Source organism: Myotis yumanensis, unplaced genomic scaffold, assembly GCF_028538775.1.
Source record: "Myotis yumanensis isolate MYYU_CA2020_CCGP unplaced genomic scaffold, mMyoYum1.0.hap1 SCAF_2, whole genome shotgun sequence".
Lineage (NCBI taxonomy): Eukaryota > Metazoa > Chordata > Mammalia > Chiroptera > Vespertilionidae > Myotis > Myotis yumanensis.
The window spans coordinates 137,583,988-137,603,065 of NW_027223753.1; the positions used below are offsets into that span (position 1 = coordinate 137,583,988).

Below are 19,078 nucleotides of genomic sequence, written 5' to 3' on the forward strand. Positions count from 1 at the left end.
GGATACATTCCTAGAAGTGGGGTCACAGGGTCAAATGGGAGTTTCATTTTTAGTTTTTTGAGGAAACTCCATACTGTCTTCCATAGTGGCTGCACCAGTCTGCATTCCTACCAGCAGTGCACAAGTGTTCCTTTTTCTCCACATCCTCTCCAGCACTTGTCGTTTGTTGATTTGTTGATGATGGCCAGTCTGACAGGTGTGAGATGGTACCTCATTGTTGTTTTGATTTGCATCTCTCGGATGATTAGTGACTTTGAGCATGTTTTCATATGTCTCTTGGCTTTCTGAGTGTCCTCTTTTGAAAGGTGTCTATTTAGATCCTTTGCCCATTTTTTGATTGGATTGTTTATCTTCATTTTGTTAAGTTGTATGAGTTCCCTATAAATTTTGGAGATTAGGCCCTTATCAGATATGACGTTGGCAAATATGTTTTCCCACGCAGTGGGTTTTCTTGTTGTTTTGTTGATGGTTTCTTTTGCTGTGTGCAGAAACTTTTTATTTTGATGTAGTCCCATTTGTTCATTTTCTCTTTAGTTCCAACTGCCCTAGGAGCTTTTATCAGTGAAGAAGTTGCTTCGGCATATGTCTGAGATTTTGTTGCCTTTGGATTCTTCTAGAATTTTTATGGTTTCCTGTCGTACATTTAAGTCCTTTATCCATTTTGAGTTTATTCTTGTGTATGGTGTAAGTTGGTGGTCTAGTTTCATTTTCTTGCATATATCTGTCCAATTTTCCCAACACCATTTATTGAAGAGACTATCTTGGCTCCATTGTATGTTCTTGCCTCCTTTGTCAAATACTAATTGAGCATATTGGTTCGGGCTAATTTCTGGACTCTCTATTCTATTCCACTGATCTATATGTCTGTTCTTGTGCCAGTACCAGGCAGTTTTGAGAACAGTGGCTTTGTAATACAGCTTGATATCTGGCATTGAGATCCCACCTACTTTGTTCTTTCTCAGGATCGCTGCAGCTATTTGGGGTCTTTTTTTATTCCAGATGAATTTTTGGAGAGTTCGTTCTAGATCTTTGAAGTAGGCCATTGGCATTTTAATGGGAAGTGCGTTGAATTTATAGATTGCTTTTTGTAGTATGGACATTTTAATGATGTTGATTCTACCAATCCGAGAACATGGTATGTTCTTCCATCTGTTTATGTCTTCCTCTATCTCTTTTTTCAACGTCCTGTAGTTTTCTGAGTAGAGGTCTTTGAACTTTCAGAAAGAGAGATTATAAAAACAATCCCATTTACCATCACACCAAAAAAATTAAGCTACCTAGGAATAAACTTAACTAAAGAGGTAAAAGACCTCTACTCAGAAAACTCTTAGACTTATAACTGGTCCAGAGAAATTAAACATTGGTGGAAAATAAAATAATGTGATTTTAAGAAACCAATTCAGATAGGGATATTTCTGACAAAGCAAGAAGTATGTGGTTCTGCCTAAAGGAGGGAGATGGACCTTCCATCCCTCACCTCATGGCAGGTGGGGCAGACGTAAAAGCTATTCAGGAAGCTGAAATAATCTATTTGAATGAAATTCCTAGGTACTTTTCTGATTTCAATATAATTGTTCAATACCAATAGAAACATAGGCATGACCCAGTGGATGACTCCAACTTCTTTTCTGCCCCAAAGATTCTGCCCAATTATACTTTCTTCTCTTAGCACATTATCTCATGGAAGATTCTATAGATTTCTTAGTTCTCTTCCAAATCTTCCTCACAATTTCCCACTTCAGAAACAATTAAACAGCATAACTTACTATTCAGTGTTATTGTGTTACCGCAAGTCCTTAACCCTGCAAAACTTCTAGAATTGTCTAGCTCCCAGTTATCTCCAGATCTCAGTGATCCTGCTTCTTATTTCTTGAAAACTATTTAGCTGAGGTGGTCTTTGCTTTTGACCTAGCAATTAGAGCACCTTGTGGCTGAGCATTTGCATCCTTATCATAATTTCAACCCAGTTCCAAACTTTGCATGTTGACTGCAGTTTGAAAGAGAGAAATCAGAGAGTGTAATAGTTCTCAATAAACCTTTTTGCCCTGGATCATTGTTTTATTTGCCCATTTATAAATTCATTTAATAAACATTTATTATGCATTTGCTTACTATACCCCAGACATTGTGCTAAGCCCTGAAGGTAAAGAGAAATAAAAAGGCAGACAAATAAAAAGTTATGATTAATCTGATAAGTGCTTTCATGGAGGTCAGTTCAGAGTGCTTTTTGTAACACATGGGAAGTGGACCAAACCTGGAAAGGAAAAGCTGGGAGCAATGTCAGGTCAGGCTGTGGTGCAAGCAAGCCATGGAGTTCTTAACATAAGTAACTTGAAAAGTAATGAACTGTGTGTCAGTTATTAATTCTAAAGGGCACCAATGTCTTAGGGTCTTCGGTTGTTTCATAGTTTTATCTTAATTTGTAAAGTTGTCTTTTTTACTTTCCAGTGACTCCTGACTCAGTTCCAGGAACCACTATATCCACTGTGTCTAGTGCATTAGATATTTCAGAAACAACACTGGGTAATTCTAAGAAGTTTTTTTCTGAAACAAACAAAACCCTCCCAGCACTCATAGAAAGGAAAAGTAACCCAATACCTTACCTTTCCCCTCATCTCTCACCTCCTTTCTGGCAGTAGTTAATCTTCCTATTTCTTGGACCAATTTCATTAAAGAGTTAATCACATGCCTTGATCCTGGTGAATGATGTTCGAGGCAGCGCTGGACGCTAGCTGCTAGCTGCACACACCTTTCAACAGTCTCGTAGGATGTACAGAGAAACAGATTGCAGCCTTTTATCCCAGGAGGCTTGGAGAGGTGGGGGAAACCTGGAAGTCTTGACTATGTCTGTGCTTTCCGTTTTCAGTGGCTTTTCCAAGTCTTGTGTGTACTAAAAACAAGGAGAATTCCCATAAGTGTCACGCTTTCTAATAAGAATTTCATGTCACACCTGTTAGCTGCTTCTTGGTCCAAGAGGCTCATTCTTGCTTGGTTCTCTTCTGAAGAAAAGGAGTGGCATGCATTTTGTCCTGTACTTGTGATGCTGACCATCCGTGCCACACCACGGCCCTTTGAAAGTGCACCTTCAAATTTGAACAGCCATGTCCACCTTTTCCAGGGAAAGCCAGCTGTGTCCTTGAAAGGCATCAGCTGCCAGTGCACACTCTGTGAGCACGCGTCACATGATATGGTTAAGCCACAGCATCAAATCCCAGTTCATACATTTGCTAACCGAATTCTTCTTTATTTTAGTTCTCAGCGAAAAGACCCCGGAAAGATCGCAAACTATTCTAATACCTAGGTTTGAGTTACCACTGAGCACTCTAGGTAAAAATTTTTAAATACTAAAGCTTTTATTACCTTGAAAATTTTATGCATGCTTGAAAGCCGTCCTTAGGCTAATTTATTTAAATTTATCTCCTCACAGGAAAGAAGAAACACTTAGCTTATAAAACAATAAGCTCCCCAACACCACGTTTTTAGATGTTATAAATATTATAATTTAGGGTCCTAAAGAGTCTCTATAACAAATCCTTCAGCTGTTTAGGATTCTTCTAATCTCTTTATTGAACGCAGTATAAAAAAAGTTATTGGTGGAAGTGAGCTTAATTATAAAGCCATGTGGTCACTAAAATTCTATTTTTAAATGCTAGTAGATGAACATTTTCTAGTTCAGATGTGTTTGGTACTTGATGTGAGTCTAAGTGAGCACACATACACATAGCTGAATAAATTAGAAAACCTATTTAATCAAAATTAAATCTCAAATTCCTCAAATATAGTATCTGGTTATAAAAAAAATAGAAAAGGGAGCTTTGTTATATCATCCAATGTTGAAACACAGGATTAAAATATACTAACAGTTCCTTACTTAATGTGAATAATTTGCCTGTCTGTGTTTGTTTATTGCTTTAGTAAAATCTTTTCTGTTACTTGCACCTCGTCATAACATTTCTTATGTGTTTCTTTACAGCTCCAAAAAGACTTCCAGAATTTCCTCAGGCAAAAACACCCTTCCCTTTTGTGAAACCTGGGGGCGCCTTGGGTAATAACAGCACCTGAAATCTGGTGTTAAGATGTGGGTGATGATTGCTTAATTCTGGAGGCTACATTCACTGGGTCCTATCTCTGCAAACCTCAGTGAACTGATGAATTCCATTAACTTAACCAGACAAGTGGTTGATTTGGTAACGCAACACAAACAAACAAAAAACATATTTGTCTGATTGTGTTTTTTAAAAATTTAGTATCAATCATCACTCTATTAATTCCACATAGGTCATTAAGTTAGTTTTCTGTCCTCAGAAACATTGAGAGTATGACACCAGCCTTTGGTCTCTCTCTAGTCACTAACCAATCACATGCTCTCAGGATGGGAACGTAGTAATTTCTTCTTGATAGACGATGGCTTTTGATAGAATGAATATGTGCTTTTCATTGCAGGATTCTCATAGTCAACCATACCAGCAGCCTATTTCTGTCTTTGTCCTCCTCAAAAAAACTTCAGCAAATTCCCTTTCTTTTTACTACTGTAGCTTCGAGTGAAAAGCCATGGATTGCACCTGTAACTAAAACATCTGAAGATTCCAAAGTTTTACCACCTCAAACTGGTAATTGCATTCTTTTTTTTTAAAAAAAAAAAAAAATAGACTGAAACAACAGTATTGAGTTTCTCATTTTTATCTTTATAGGTTCCTTAATTGATTATCAGTATACTTTATAGTAAATGGTAAAGCTATAATTCATTCTTATACTTAAATAAACCCCTTTTTTTTCTCAGTACAAAAGCAGAATGTTTTTGCATTTGTTTTTAAGATCTGTATTTTAACATCTGGACATCTATTTTGATCTTCGGCTAGAAGATGAACTCTGCATTGGCTCATTGAATTTCTAGAGATCTCTTTAGTGCCATGAGGCAGTAACAAAAATAAGAAGCCTCATCCTGGGTCTGATTTAACAGTGTTGAATTCAATGTTTCCCTTGCAGGTAGATATTTGCTTCTTTTCCAGCAATGAACTTTTTTTTTGTGGCAGTTATTGCTATTTTTGAGCACCTTTTATGTGCCAAATGTGGTACTAGGTGCCTGGGAGTGAGCTGTATGACTTGGGACCCAGGGGCCAGTGATAGGACATCGCATGCAGAGTCCAGCTTTAAAAATGCTTTCCTGCTCCTGCGTATCCTCAGGTCAGCTTTGGTTTGCTCCGCAAGGAGCAACTGAGCTGCAGGTGGAAATCAGCAAGTCTAGCTGAGTCGGAGTAGGGCAGGTGACTCTCATTCTCATACCATACCTTATATTTGCCAACAATGAACATTTGAGAGCCTACTATGTACAAGATATTATTACTGAGCCCTAAAGTTTATAAGCATACTGTGATATAGAGGGAAGACCACAGGTCTTGGAATTAATAATGGACTTTTTTCCAATTCTGGCTTTCCTGCTAACTGAATACTTTAGATGTTTTACTCTACATTTCTGGATCTTAGTTTGCTCTTTTATATATTGCGGTAATTGGCTTTTTTTTCCTCTAGAATTCTTGTGTTCTACCACTAAAACTGATTAAGGGAGAAAGCGCTCCTTTTTTGAAAATAGATTTTTCTCAATTAGTTTCTTCCTATGTATCTTTTTTTTATATCTAGAAGTCAACTAAAGAGGATGGATATTTGCATATGATAATTATAAAACCTCAGAAACCACTTAGTGTGATTACCTCCGTGGTTTTTATTTTACTTGTTTGTATTTTAATTTTTGTATATCTTCTAGTTGTGGTTTTTGGAGCACGTATAGTATATTATGTAGTTAGAAGTTGGGTAATAAAGTTATATAACCAACATTTTGTGGAATTTTCCAGTAAAGAGTCCAACAGAGGACTGGTTTGAGAAAGGATGAGAATGGGCCTTCAGATAGATAGATCTTGGTCAAATTATATTTTCTCTGATATCTGCAGTGGTATCAGATCTTAGCAAAAGATTTAAGGATGTATCAAATAAAGTAAGCATGCCTGTTATTATAATATCCACTAATTTCCTCATGTAGGAAAACACTTGAAAGTTGGCTAACGTTGTCAGCCAATCCAGAGAAGCCTCAAATTGGGTCTTTCTAAGCCATAGTTACTCTAGTCACTGATACAGAAACTTTACTGCAATTACTTACTGTGGGTGTAAAAGTACATTTAGCATTCCAGGTCACCTGAGTCCAGGTCCTGAGTAGAGTTTCATACTGTGTTCCATCAGCTATCACACTGTGACTATGGAACAACAATTAGTCTAAGGGCATCTGTGATGGTTTATCTGCAACACTAAGGCAGGCCCGGCCTCACTCCCACAGACTTCATGAGCATCACATCTCCCAAACCAAACACTTTGGGGGCTCACTGGACTAGATGAACTCTTAGGTCCCTTTCATCTCTTAGCTTCTGTGCTATAGCATAGGAGACACAGGGTCCCCCACGATCTCCCTTGAGCAGCCTCTAGTTTTTTGGTGTCTTTGATTATTCAAAAGCAAACTGATCAAAACCTCAAGGGAACCATATGGAGTTTTAATGCGTAGGGTATGGATTATATATAAAGACTGAATTGAACCAAGTATTGGGAGTGGAGAAAATATGTTGGGAAGTGAAGGTCATAGAATTCCAAGGAGACAAATATACAGTAGGTGTGATTACAAATCCCATTAAAAGCAGTTCTTTTTGCCTTTAATTTCAGAAAAGAAATGTTCTGGTTTTTCCCTTTTGGAATATAACTAGTGGCTAGTGCAGTTTTATTATTCAGCTGCCTCACTACTGCCAGGGCAATTTTAGGCCACCAGAGAACTTCCAACAGTTGACCGCTAACCTTCTCTTGCTGAAGAGTTGGGGCTTGTTGTGGGCTGTAACAGTACAGTTGGTAATTATTGCAGGCATGACCCGTAGCCCCAGGAACTCCTAGCCCGCCCTTATAACATTTAATTTGTACATCCCTGCTACTCAGTGCGGTCCTTGGACCAGCAGCGTTGGCATCACTGGAAGTTAGCTGAAAGGCAGAATCTGGGGCTCTGCTCCAGATCTAGTGAGTCAAGATCTGCTCTTAAGAAGATCTCTAGGTGGTCTTGCACATTAAAGTTTGAGAAGCACTATCTATCACTGAAGTCTGTAACATTTCACATGGTATAGATATGTCATCAAAACGTGGTTAACTGTAGACAAGAGGACTCAAATCAATAGAAGATTGGTTTCTCAGAGTGGGTGATTCTCATCCCTTGTTTTTGCTAATGCACACAATGCTTACATCTAACTCTTATATAGGAATTCCGTGGCATCTTCCTAACATGTTAAATTTTAAATTAAAATTTATTATATGCATTATTTGTGATTTAAAGAGTTGATATGGTCATGCCACTCTTTTATTGGTTTTAGCCTTTCTTGTTTATTGTGATTGATTTTGTGTGAATTTATACAGGTACTGAGGGTATCTATTACCTATTTAATTTCAATGTATAGGAATTTTTATTTTATATTCCAATTACTCACATGAGTTTCAAATGTAATTGTTTGGTGAATTAAGAAGAGAAAGAGGTAGAGATAGTATTTGAATGCTGGTCCATAAAACCATTAATCCAATTTCTAGTTATTTTATCCTTTGAAGAAATGATATATTTTAACTGGTATTAATGACATTATTATAGCAAAATTAGCATAATTTGTTTTCTCTGTTGGGATACAATGCATCTATATTTACTGTATCAATTCCCTTCACGCAAAGACCACCAGGAACATACCTATATTTGAACAAAGTTAGGTTTACTGACTCATCGCAACAATGGAAAATACAGACCATGAGAAACTGGGAACATTTAGTAAGATGGTGTTGGAAAGGACTTATTGTAGGATGTGGTCTTGTGTTAGGTGATTCTGGAGAGGCTCCAAGGAAGTGAAGCTTTGTGGATAGGATGCTTTCAGAAAGTGGAATAATTCTGTGATTGAATATCTCAATAATTACTTTTTTCTATTTTATACATAACTTTTAACTATACGTAGCACAATTTATTTTTCATTTATTTTTATTGTTGAACACTATTACAAATATCCCCTATTTCCCCCCACCTCTTTGCCCACCTCCTCCCAGCCCCTGCCCTTGTCTTCACCACACTATTGTTCGTGACCATGGGCTATGCCTATATGTTTCTAATAATTCTTAATGAGACGACAAGAAGAATAGAGTGAAGCTAAAGTTGTGGTTGGTAAACAAGCAGCAGTTAGTCATATTAGCCAGACTGTAGGGACAGTCATTTTTGTGTTCATTCATTTGTCTGTGTCCCGTACAATTAGAGAGTGCTCTTGTTTTTTGTCTTCATCCATCTTAGTCACTAAATGGTCTTGTTTGATATTGGTATTCTTTAAAATTGTTGATGTTCAGCAGAAGAATACCAAGCCTAGCCATGAGCACCAGACCAGCACTGGGTGCCAGCATCTGCTTTTCTCTTTATCAACCATTAAACATGATTTATCAATACCATTTGTAAAATTCATTTTGCTTCCACATTTACTAGGTTTGTTTTCCACATTTACTTCATATTCTGTATTAAATCATTAGAATGCACAATCTCCAAAGGATTTTTGTATAACTTTTGAATATAAAAAGCTATGTGGAAATTCTAAATTGCATACTAAATATTAAAATCCCTGGGTCATTTCAATAGTTTATGACAAGAGTGGTTCAGGGAATTTGGAATTTGGAATATTCCAGGAAACCTGAGAAGTATAGTCATTACGCCTATTTCCCCTAACCTTTCATTAGTGCTGCATTTTGTGATCCCATTATTTGAATTGTATTTTGTATTAAACTTTCTCTAAAGAACATTTATGTAGGATTGATTGTTTGTGAGTCTCTTGACAAATCCAACTCTTCTTAAAGTATAGAAAGGAAATTACAAAAATCTGCTCTACAGTTACATGCCAGAATGCCAACTTGTTTATAAAGTCTGCATTAGAAGAAAGTTGACCACATTTTAGAAATATTTTAGTGCTTGTGATAATCATTCAGAGAAGTCAGTCTCTCTGAGGATAAATAGAATTGGTCTATATTCTATTGGAAGTTGGCCAGTTGACTATGATTTCTGTGCTATTATAGAGTGAGTTCCAGAAAAGCTCTCAGTACTTTCCAACCCCAACCCCACCCACACCCATACCCTAATGAATTGTGCACTGCACATATATGCATCTATTTGTTGCATTACTTCTTCATTGGAATAATATAATTTTGTATATATTTGGCAGTTTTCTATTAAGAGATTCAAAGAGTTGTATTTATACCATCACATTGATCTTTCAGAAGTCCCTGGAAGCAAAGAGAGTTATTTTCTTTTAAGAAGATATGTGAGAGACTTGCCTTTGAATAGGTAGAGGAGCAAAAACTAGATTCTCATTAATTTCTTTCTGAATCTCTACACTGAACCACTCCATATTAAAAGTGAAATGATGTCAGATAGTTTGCTTTGAAATTTTCACAGAATAGTGCAACAGAGAAAATAAAATATTTTTTATTAGAGCTATGTGCCTTCTAGATTTTTTAAGAAAGAGCAAGTGGTCTGTAAGGAAGGCTAGCCAGTCCCTGAAGTTTATTCTCAATGTGAATGTGACCTCTAATCTGTGAGCTATAGGATGAGACAGAGCTGGGTTAATAACCAGCTCAACTATTTATTATTTAAGTGGTGGTAGACAAGTAATCTAACCTCTTAGATCCTCAGTTTTCCCATTTTTAAAGGGAAATAATATCTAATTTTTTCATTGGGTTGTTATGTTTTAGAAATAATGTATAATCACTTCATCTAATTCACAGTACATAAGGGGTACCCTGCTACCATTTTCTTACTACAGCAGACTCTTGCATTGGACACATCCCCTTCCCATCACTCAAATTTCCTGAATTGCTATAGATGTTTAATAATAATAACAATAAAATATTTAATTAATGAAAAGAAGGAAGAGAAAAGAAAAAACACTGTTAAGCTTATATACATATGAGTGTATCAAATGATTCTTGGGTCTTCATTTCACCTGTGAGAATTTTTTAAGGAGAATGGAAAGGACGTGTGCTATGGTATTAGGAGAACCTTGCAACCTTGTGGGAATGGCCTGATGTCCTATTAAGCCCACAGCATGGCTGGTAAATTGTTATCCCTTGGCCATTCTGTTCAGTTAGAGTGGCAGTCTGTATCATTCTGTGGACTGGGCTCAGACCCTGCCTAGGCACAGGGAGTAAAATTGATGACAAGACAACTTTCTGTGTTTTCTGTGGGCATCAGAGTTGAGAGAAGCAGCATAAATGCCATGTATTGACCATCCCTCAGATGGGATATGGGCATGATTTCTAAAGCCCTGATATGGTTTGAGGGGGCGGATGGAAATCAACTTTCTGTTTCTAGCTTGATAATGTCATCAGTGTTAAGGCTCCTTAATTTCTTTGATTATCCTCTTAAAAGACCATCATTTAGTACCAGGAGGGATTTAAAGCCCAAATAAAATAAATTGTTTTTTATATAATCCCAGGGTGATTCAATGAGTTTATTTTCATCTAGAAAATTCTCCTGTCTATTCCTCCCCCACAGTTCCAGACAAACTGATTTTCCCCTCCAATTGTGCTGTGACTAAGACAGTGACTTCTTCTGGCAAAACTATTTCCCCTTGCACAATAAATGGTTATCCTTAGGGACTTCCCTTTATAGTTAGAACTGAGAATGGTAGACCTCAGTCTTTTCATTAGACTCCATTAAAGAGAGCTACCTTTAAGAGTTTATCACCAATTATTTTCAATGTTTAATTCTTTCAGTACTTTGTAGAGCTGTAGTAAATTGCTATATGCGCTTAAGCACCATCAATTACTTAAAGACTTGAAAGTTGAACTGGCCAGTGTGCCTGAGGAGTCCTATACTGGATAGAACATTTTGACCCAGGTGGTTTGCTCAGGGTGGCTGAAAAGAGGTTGAATTCTACGTTTGGATCTTATTGCCCACCTGTCAGGTGTTGATTATCATAGATCTGGCCCACCCAACTGGATTAAGCTCTAGAGAGGAGAAAAAGTAGGAATGAGTGGTGGTGTTAATGCTTCGAGAGCAAGAAAATAGAATTCAAGTGTACTAGATGGTTTGCAGATTTCCTGTGGCCTCTTAGAGATTTATAACCTCAGCCTTTGACTTTACTTCATGAGCATATTTTTTTTGCAGACCATATTTTCACAAATTTCAGGTTTAATTGGAAAGGTATTTTATTTTTCTATAAATTGAAAAAAGCATTATTTATTTATTGAAATGATACTGAGAACTCTGTGTGTGGTGTTTATATAAATGTTTTTCTCATCAGCTATTTTTTTTATAATCCTGTTCTATTTTCCCATTTCATCTATTTTAAAAAATTATTTATTATTTAAAGTATTACATAAGTCTTCTTTTTCCCCCCCATTGACCTCTCCCCAGACACCCCCACCCCTTGGCACATGCACTCACCCCGCTACTGTCTGTGTCCATTGGTTATGCTCATATGCATGCATACAAGTCCTTTGGTTGGTCTCTTACCCCCTCATCCCCCGCCTTCCCTCATAGATTGTACAGTCTGTTCTATGCTTCTATGACTCTGATTCTATTTTTGTTCATCAGTTTATGTTGTTCATTATATTCCACAAATGAGTGAGATCATGTGATATTTTCTCTTTCTCTGACTGGCTTATTTCGCTTAGCATAATTCTCTCTAGTTCCATCCATGCTGTTGCAAATGGTAAAAATTCCTTCTTTTTTACAGCAGCATAGTATTCCATTGTGTAGATGTACCACCGTTTTCTAATCCACTCATCTGCTGATAGGCACTTAGGCTGTTTCCAAATCTCAGCTACTATCAAGTGTGCTTCTATGAACATAGGGATGCATATGTCCCATTGCCTCTTCATGTATGTTTTTATGATTCTATTTCATGGCAGGGTATGGCCACACAAGTACATGGCACATAATTGTGTAGTAGAGAATAACATTTGTTGCACATGTATGTGTATCATAGAATAATTAAAGGACATGTTCATTTATTCTCATTCATCTTTACTAAGAGCATAAGCTACCCAACTGTCAAACTCACTGTTACTTGTTTATTGTAATGGGCATCTGTACATTAACTCTGTTTAGTCTCTGCTTTGTACCAGGCTTTGGGGAAATAACCTTGGAGCACATAATGAGCATGACAGTCATAATTTCTATCCTACTAATGACTGTCTTTCACATAGTTATTAATATTCATGCTATTTGAATAAAACAAACTGATAAATTCTTGATAATTGGAAATACCTTGTCAGTGTTGCCATTGTATGTTTCCAGAGCAAGATCATAGCATTTTTATTATGGAATTTTCATCTAATCGTTTTTTTAATTAAAAATATACCAATAACAAAACACAATTAACAATAGGGCTTTAGGAAGTTATGAGCAAATGGTAGTGTGGCTTATCTCATACTATAATATTTTTATCTGAAAAATAAAAGAGTAAAACTTAGCTATCATGATCAAAAGTCATTACTGTATTTCGAAAGAAACTAATATTGCTCATTGTAACATTTGAATTGAACTACTTATTAAACACATTAGATTTCTCCTCCAACCCTTGGTCTCATGTATAGGTGAGCGATAGTGCTTAATGCCAGATGGCTGGAGCATTTCACCCACCAAGTAAACATTGGTGGCAAGATACTTGCCTCTAAACAATAATGCATGACAGAACATAGAGTGTCTAAAAAACAGAGGGATTCACCCCTAATTCTTAGCTATTTGTCAGTTTTGTAGCCTTTTGAAAACCTGCAGTGGCTAACCATGCCATGCATTTTTCTCTGGTATAGGAGTACATATATAAGAGTTTTGTAAAGAAAGCAAGAGCAGTTGTTTTTTAGGGACCTTCACCTCAATGCTATCCTCTCCTCTGACATCTATTACTTCAGAGTAAAAAAAAAACATCTTGTTTAACCCCTGAATGATCTGAGGTGGTGGTTGCTTTTCAAGGCAGCCCACACAATGTAAAACTTCCACCAAATGGTGTTTGTGTGATTTTAGCACTCCTGTTATTTACTACTCAATTCTCAAAAACTCCAGAAATAGAAATATGAAGGGCCAAGTCCGCTGGCAAATGTGTTATTTTCATCTTGGAGCATATTTGAGAAAATGTTTGGAAGTAAGAGGTCCCTGACCATTGAGAACTTCCAGACGGAGGCCACCGTTGCCCAGGAATAATGGGAAGGGGCTTCCTCCCAGGGGAGTGCCTTCTGAGAATAAGCCAAAGAAGGTGGCAGCCAGGCTTGGGAACTCCAGACTAGAAGGAAATTGCAAGTATGGGAAAGAATAGAGAGAGGGTGAATGAGCATCGACCTGTGGGACAAAATTACAGACTGTAAGGAAGGTGGGCCATTGTCACTAGATAAAAGGAAAATGTGGGACTTAGGATAACATAAAGACAGTTGTAGATTTCAAAAGTAACAATATAAATAAGTCAAGCTATTAATTCATAATTTCTTTCCTAGTATGAGAGGGTGAAATACAAGTTGGTCAAGGTTTCTTACTTTATTTAGTGGTAGCTAGAGCTGACTTCGAGGGTTCCATGAAATTGGCTTAAAGCAAGACTAAAATCAGCAACTGCCAGCTTTTCTGTTCTTTGGAAGATTCGTCTTTCTTCTCTGACCCTTTAAAGTTGTAGCTACACTAAAGATGTAATGTACTTACACTCAGAATGTTTGCACATTTTAACTCATAATATTCTGAGTGCTGTTCTTACTGGTTGTTTATTTGCTGTTGTTGTTTTAAGATTTTGCAAAGCAATAGACTCACCTTCACAAGCTGAAATGTATCTCCTGCCTCTTTAGTATGTGGTATGATATAAACTGTCCAATCCGAATATCAGAGTGTGTCACAGGGTCTGATACTATCTTTCTTACAGCTTCAACTAGGGGTGGTTCAAATCATTACACTGTCATTGAATTACAAGTAACCCCATGAGAGAATTTTCCCATGAGCTCCCCACACCTTTCTAGTTTACTTCTGTACAGCCTTTTTGAAGGGGCAAGGAAAGGAAAGTCTACCTCACAATTCAAGCTTCTGTACACCTGTCATTATCGTAGTGACAGCTCTTGGTGCAGAAGAGAGGACATTTGTATTTTGGTCCTGTTTTTGCTTATAGATTCAACTCTTATGTGAACATGAAAATGACCCTTGTTTTAAAACCAACCTTTGTTTTTAAGATCACCCTGCTTTCTTTATTTCATGTAGAATATAAACATTATCTTTAAATCCACTTAGATTATAGAGGAGTTCTTGGCTTAATGGAGGAACAGAGAAAGAAGGCTGCCTCCAGGTAAAGGGGCAGGAACAACAGTGCAAGGGATAAAGTGCTGGGTCTTAGCACCGCTGTTCCTGGCCCTGTGAATGCAGTGAAAAATATGCTGCACCGGACACTCCCGTGTGTGACCACTGGCAGATGTATCGCCATTGTGAATCTCTGCTGCATTCTCTAGGAAATAGAGATAATATCCTTATCTATGAAGTGGGGAATAAAGTCTACCTCACCTATTTCTCAGGGGTGTTAAGGCAGTTAAATAAACGTATATATGAGACAGCGCTGTGCAAACTGTAAAGTGCTGTCCGAATGTTAAGGTAGCATGGTGGAAATGTTTACTAAGCAGAAAGACGAAGCAGTAGACTTTGTGCAAAGAGTCTCTATGTGAATGTTGTTTCCTTCTTTGGAAATCTCTCCCATCTGACTTCGTTTACGTTTATATTCTTGGGAGCTCTTTGATTTAGAGCTGGCACCACTTTACTGTAAATATACAGCACTATGCACACATCAGCCTGAGGCCGGTGTCAGGCTCGGGGCTGCACAGAGACCTTTAGTTCAGGTCAAGAGGGACTACAGTAAGTGTTAGCGACTGCTTACACTGTAGTGACAAGACCATTATTAAAATATGTCGTGAAATCTTTTCAGTCAAAATTAACATTATCTCTTTTGTTTTACCTTTTCCTTTAAAGCAGCTTATGACGTTTTCTCAAGCCCTACAACATCAGATGAGCCTGAAATATCAGAGCCCCACACAGGTATACCCAACCTCTCAATTCTTTCCTCTGATTCCGTGTGTTCTGACAATACTGCACCTAGTTCTCTCTTTAAATTTTGCTGAATGAAATAGTACACTCTCCAGAGCTTTGCAGCAAAAGAAATGACAATCCGTGTCAGGGAGACGATGCTCCCCTCTCCCACTGAATGATTAGTTGTTTACATCCATGAGTAAACAGGCTCCCACAAGTCGGAGATGCAGATAGGTTTGCTTGCTACTGAGGCAAAGTAAGGTAATGGTCTATTGCTCTGTTGTTCAGCATCATTCTAAAAAGGTTTTAGAATCCTAGAGAGTTTTCTCTGGAGCAGTGGTTCTCCAGTGGGGGTGATTTTGCTCTCCTCTATTCCCAGGGGATTTGGAAATGTCTAGAGACATTTTTGTTTGTCACAGCTGGAGGAGGTGCTACTGACACATCCAGTGAGTAGGGGTCAGAGATGCTGCTAAACCCCTACAATGCAAAGAACAGGCCCCTACAACAGAGAATCACCCAGCCCTAAATGTCAATATTGCTGAGGTGAGAAATCGTGCTATGGAGCACTATCATGCTATTCATTTATCTACTAGAGGCCTGGTGTACAAATTCGTGCATGGGTGGGGTCCGCTGGCCTGCCTATGGGGTGGGGCCGGCTGGGGGGAGTGGCCACTGGTGGTTGGCCACTGGCCCAGCCCCTGGTCAAACTCCTAGTTGAACTCCCAGTCAAGGGAACAATTTGCATATTAGCCTTTTATTATATAGGATAGAAGTTCAGGTGGGTCTAATTTTTGGCATTCACTTACTGATGCAGCTACAGTGAATTTAACTCAGTCCAACAGTTCCTCTTGGCAAGTGTTTACTAAGCACCTACTAAGCTTGGTCCTGCAGAACATTTAAAGTGAATAAGACTGGTCTCTGCCAGGCATGCATATATGTCTGAGACTTTCTCTTTGTGTAGCTTTATCTCAGCATTATTTGTGTCATAAATAAAAGTGAGTAATTTTAAACAGCAGAAAATTTTTAAAAATGAAATAGAATGCTAACGGTGGGTTCAATTAGTAGTTAAGGAACAGAGAGAAGAAGCCAGCAAAATCTGTTGAAAATAAGTTGAGTATATGAGACACTGTTTTATCATGATTTCTGATGTTTAAAATATATATGTTCTTTAAAGTGAGCTCATATTTAAATTCTAATGAACCACTCATTTAAAAATGTTGGTCAGAAATCTCTCAAGTGTTCTTTTTTAAAATTTCTTTATTGATTAAGTTATTACATATGTGTCCTTATCCCCACATTACCCACCATCCCTCCCACTCATGCCCTCACCACCACCCCCCGCCCCCCCCCCCGTTGTCTGTGTCCATTGGTTAGGCCTATATGCATGCATATAAGTCCTTTGGTTGATCTCTCCCCCTTACCCCTCCCTTCCCCTACCTTCCCTCTGAGGTCTGATGGTCTGATCAATGCTTCTCTGTCTCTGGATCTGTTTTTATTCATCAGTTTATGTTGTTCATTATATTCCATAAATGAGTGAGATCATGTGATTGGCCTAAATTCTCAAGTGTTCTTGATATTTTTTTCCTATATGGGGCAAAATTTATTACTCATGAATTTGTATTTTATTCCTTGGGCCTTCTACTGCTTTTGTAAATGTTGACATTTATTCCAACAGCAACAACGGATCCATTTCTGGATTCTGTCCCACCTAAAACTTCTAGAACTCTTGAACAGCCAAGGGCAACACTGGGTAATGTTTTTAACAGAAAAATCATGCTTTGTTTTCCATCAAAAAAAAATCCACGTGAATGCCTTCCTTCCAAATGACCATTTCTTTCCATCACATCTAATCATTTATTTCTTTCCTATTTCTGAATATATATACTTTTTTCCCCCTGTAATGCAGGCATCTAATGTTTCATTTTGGTCTCTTTTTTTCTTTGTACTGTAATAGATGATATTTTCCATTCCTAAAGGAATGAAAAGTTTTGAAAACTGCATGGATACTTTCATCGTCCATATCACCCATCTCATGTGTTTGTGGCCTGTATCACCTCTCTTTCCTGCATTGAGTCTGCCTGGAGTCAGCTACTGAACAATTATCACTCCAACCTCTCCCTGACTTTACATTATTATTTCATTCATCAGCTTTGAAGACTACCTGCATTTTCATCCTTAATCATGTACTTGTAGCATGTGCTTTGTAACACCAGCTGAAAGCATGTGAAAACTCCTAAAATACCTCATTTTAACTGGAACTATTTGGTGGGGTGGGGTGTTTGTATTTTCAGCTCCAAGTGAAACGCCATTTATTCCTCAAAAACTGGAAATCATTACCAGTCCTGAAATGCAACCTACAACACCTGGTAACTAATGACATTTGTATAGTTGTTTACTTTGAAAGAACAGATCAATTCAAAAAAATCAGTCATGTTGCTCCTTTCAGAATATTTTCAGTGGTAAACACTTCTCTTCATTCCCTACCATGACATTGTGTAATAGTAGATATTGTGAAGAATTATTATTTTTTGGCTATACTTTCAAATTCTCCAACCAGAAAATAGCAGCAGGATTATAGGTGATAATTATTTTAAATATATTCCCTCCTAATTAGCGCACTCAGATACCATGAGGTCAGAGACTTTTTCTCAAAGTAGTCCAAGTATAAAGAGCCCCAAGAGAGCTCTGCAGTCCTGAGCATGATGAAGAAAAATGGGCAAAAGACAGGTAATACAACCTCATTTTAGAATATAAAATTATAGGAATAATGAAGTTCATTAATTCCTGGTGAGGTTAGTAAAATGCTACAGAATTAAAGAAGTCCTGGACTTTCTATTCTCTAAAACCCAAATAGTTTATTTGTGTTTCTCCCCAGCTGTTTGGTAAATCATCTTTTGAGTTCTTAAATTGCACCATCTGTTCTCAAATTCTTCAAAGGTGCTCACTTTGTAGTACATTTAATTGAAGAGTTCTCACATAGAAAATTAATTCTTTGGCCCAATCAGCACTTTTATTGAGCACCTGCTGTGAATAAGGCACAGTGCTGGGCATTCTAGGGATACAAAGAACATAAAGCAGTCCTTGCACTCAAGAAGTTTACAAGTTTACACTTAAACCTGATCCACCCTGAGGAAAATCATTTCTGAAAGCTATTTTAAATCTTCTTTCAGCTCCCCTGCAAACTACACCTAAACGACGCCTCAGGCCCAAACCACCAAGAACCAAGCCTGGTAAACAAATGTCTCTTTAACCTTTCAGGATATTTAATTCCAAAACGATAATATCCATCTCCTTGCCATAAAAATAAGCGACATGATTCTGCAGGTTAAAGTTTCTTTACAAAATCTGAAGGTAACTGAAGATGAATAATTAATGATAATGAATAACAAGAGTCAATAATTTCTGATAAACTTTTATTAAAAATTATGTAGGTGATGTTCTTGCATGTGAATTTTGGTATAAACCTAGACACAAGACTGGCTATCGCATGGTAGAGTGAGATATATAGTATAATTCTTTTTCTTGGTATGCCATCTCTATTCAAGTATTTATAAGGTGACAGTTCTTGGTTTTGGGTGCCTACTATGCTTTCAGTTTTTCCCCAGGGCAATGGCTGAGATGGAAAGGACATGACCCCAGTTTTCCAATGGCTTTTGATCTTATAAAGATAATATATCATAAACAATGAGAGCACAACATAAGATCATATAATCTACTTGTGAGACTAATACTCATGTAGGAGGTCAAAAAAAGAAAGTAAGAGTTGAGGATGCAAGCCTCAAAATCTGTGTAGGATTGGGGCAAAGGAAAAAGCAGTGGGGAACAGCATTATCTTCAGGCACAGAGTTTGGATGGTGGAGGCAGCTTATCAGCCTGGAGGTGATTTTCCTCATTGTCAAATAACACACTCAGAATCATACTCAACAACTGGGTTTTGCTTAGTCCTTTGTACTATAAGTACAGTGGTTTATTATAGTCTATATCGTTTTGATTGAGTTTGAA

General features: G+C 37.5%; 1 protein-coding gene across 8 annotated transcripts in view; it reads left to right on the forward strand.

The window, feature by feature from the left end:
• ABI3BP (ABI family member 3 binding protein) overlaps positions 1-19,078 on the forward strand; it is a 260,392-nt gene that overhangs the window by 125,566 nt on the left and 115,748 nt on the right. For 5 of the 8 annotated variants that reach the window (XM_070406069.1, XM_070406070.1, XM_070406071.1 and 2 more), the window contains exons 11-17: positions 3,253-3,327; positions 3,974-4,045; positions 4,536-4,610; positions 15,020-15,085; positions 16,752-16,826; positions 17,368-17,442; positions 18,247-18,306. In XM_070406069.1, the coding sequence (XP_070262170.1) occupies positions 3,253-3,327; positions 3,974-4,045; positions 4,536-4,610; positions 15,020-15,085; positions 16,752-16,826; positions 17,368-17,442; positions 18,247-18,306 (498 nt within the window). Of the gene's footprint in view, positions 1-2,448; positions 2,524-3,252; positions 3,328-3,973; positions 4,046-4,535; positions 4,611-15,019; positions 15,086-16,751; positions 16,827-17,367; positions 17,443-18,246; positions 18,307-19,078 lie in introns of all 8 variants that reach the window. The other 3 variants (XM_070406074.1, XM_070406067.1, XM_070406068.1) reach the window with 3 other exon arrangements.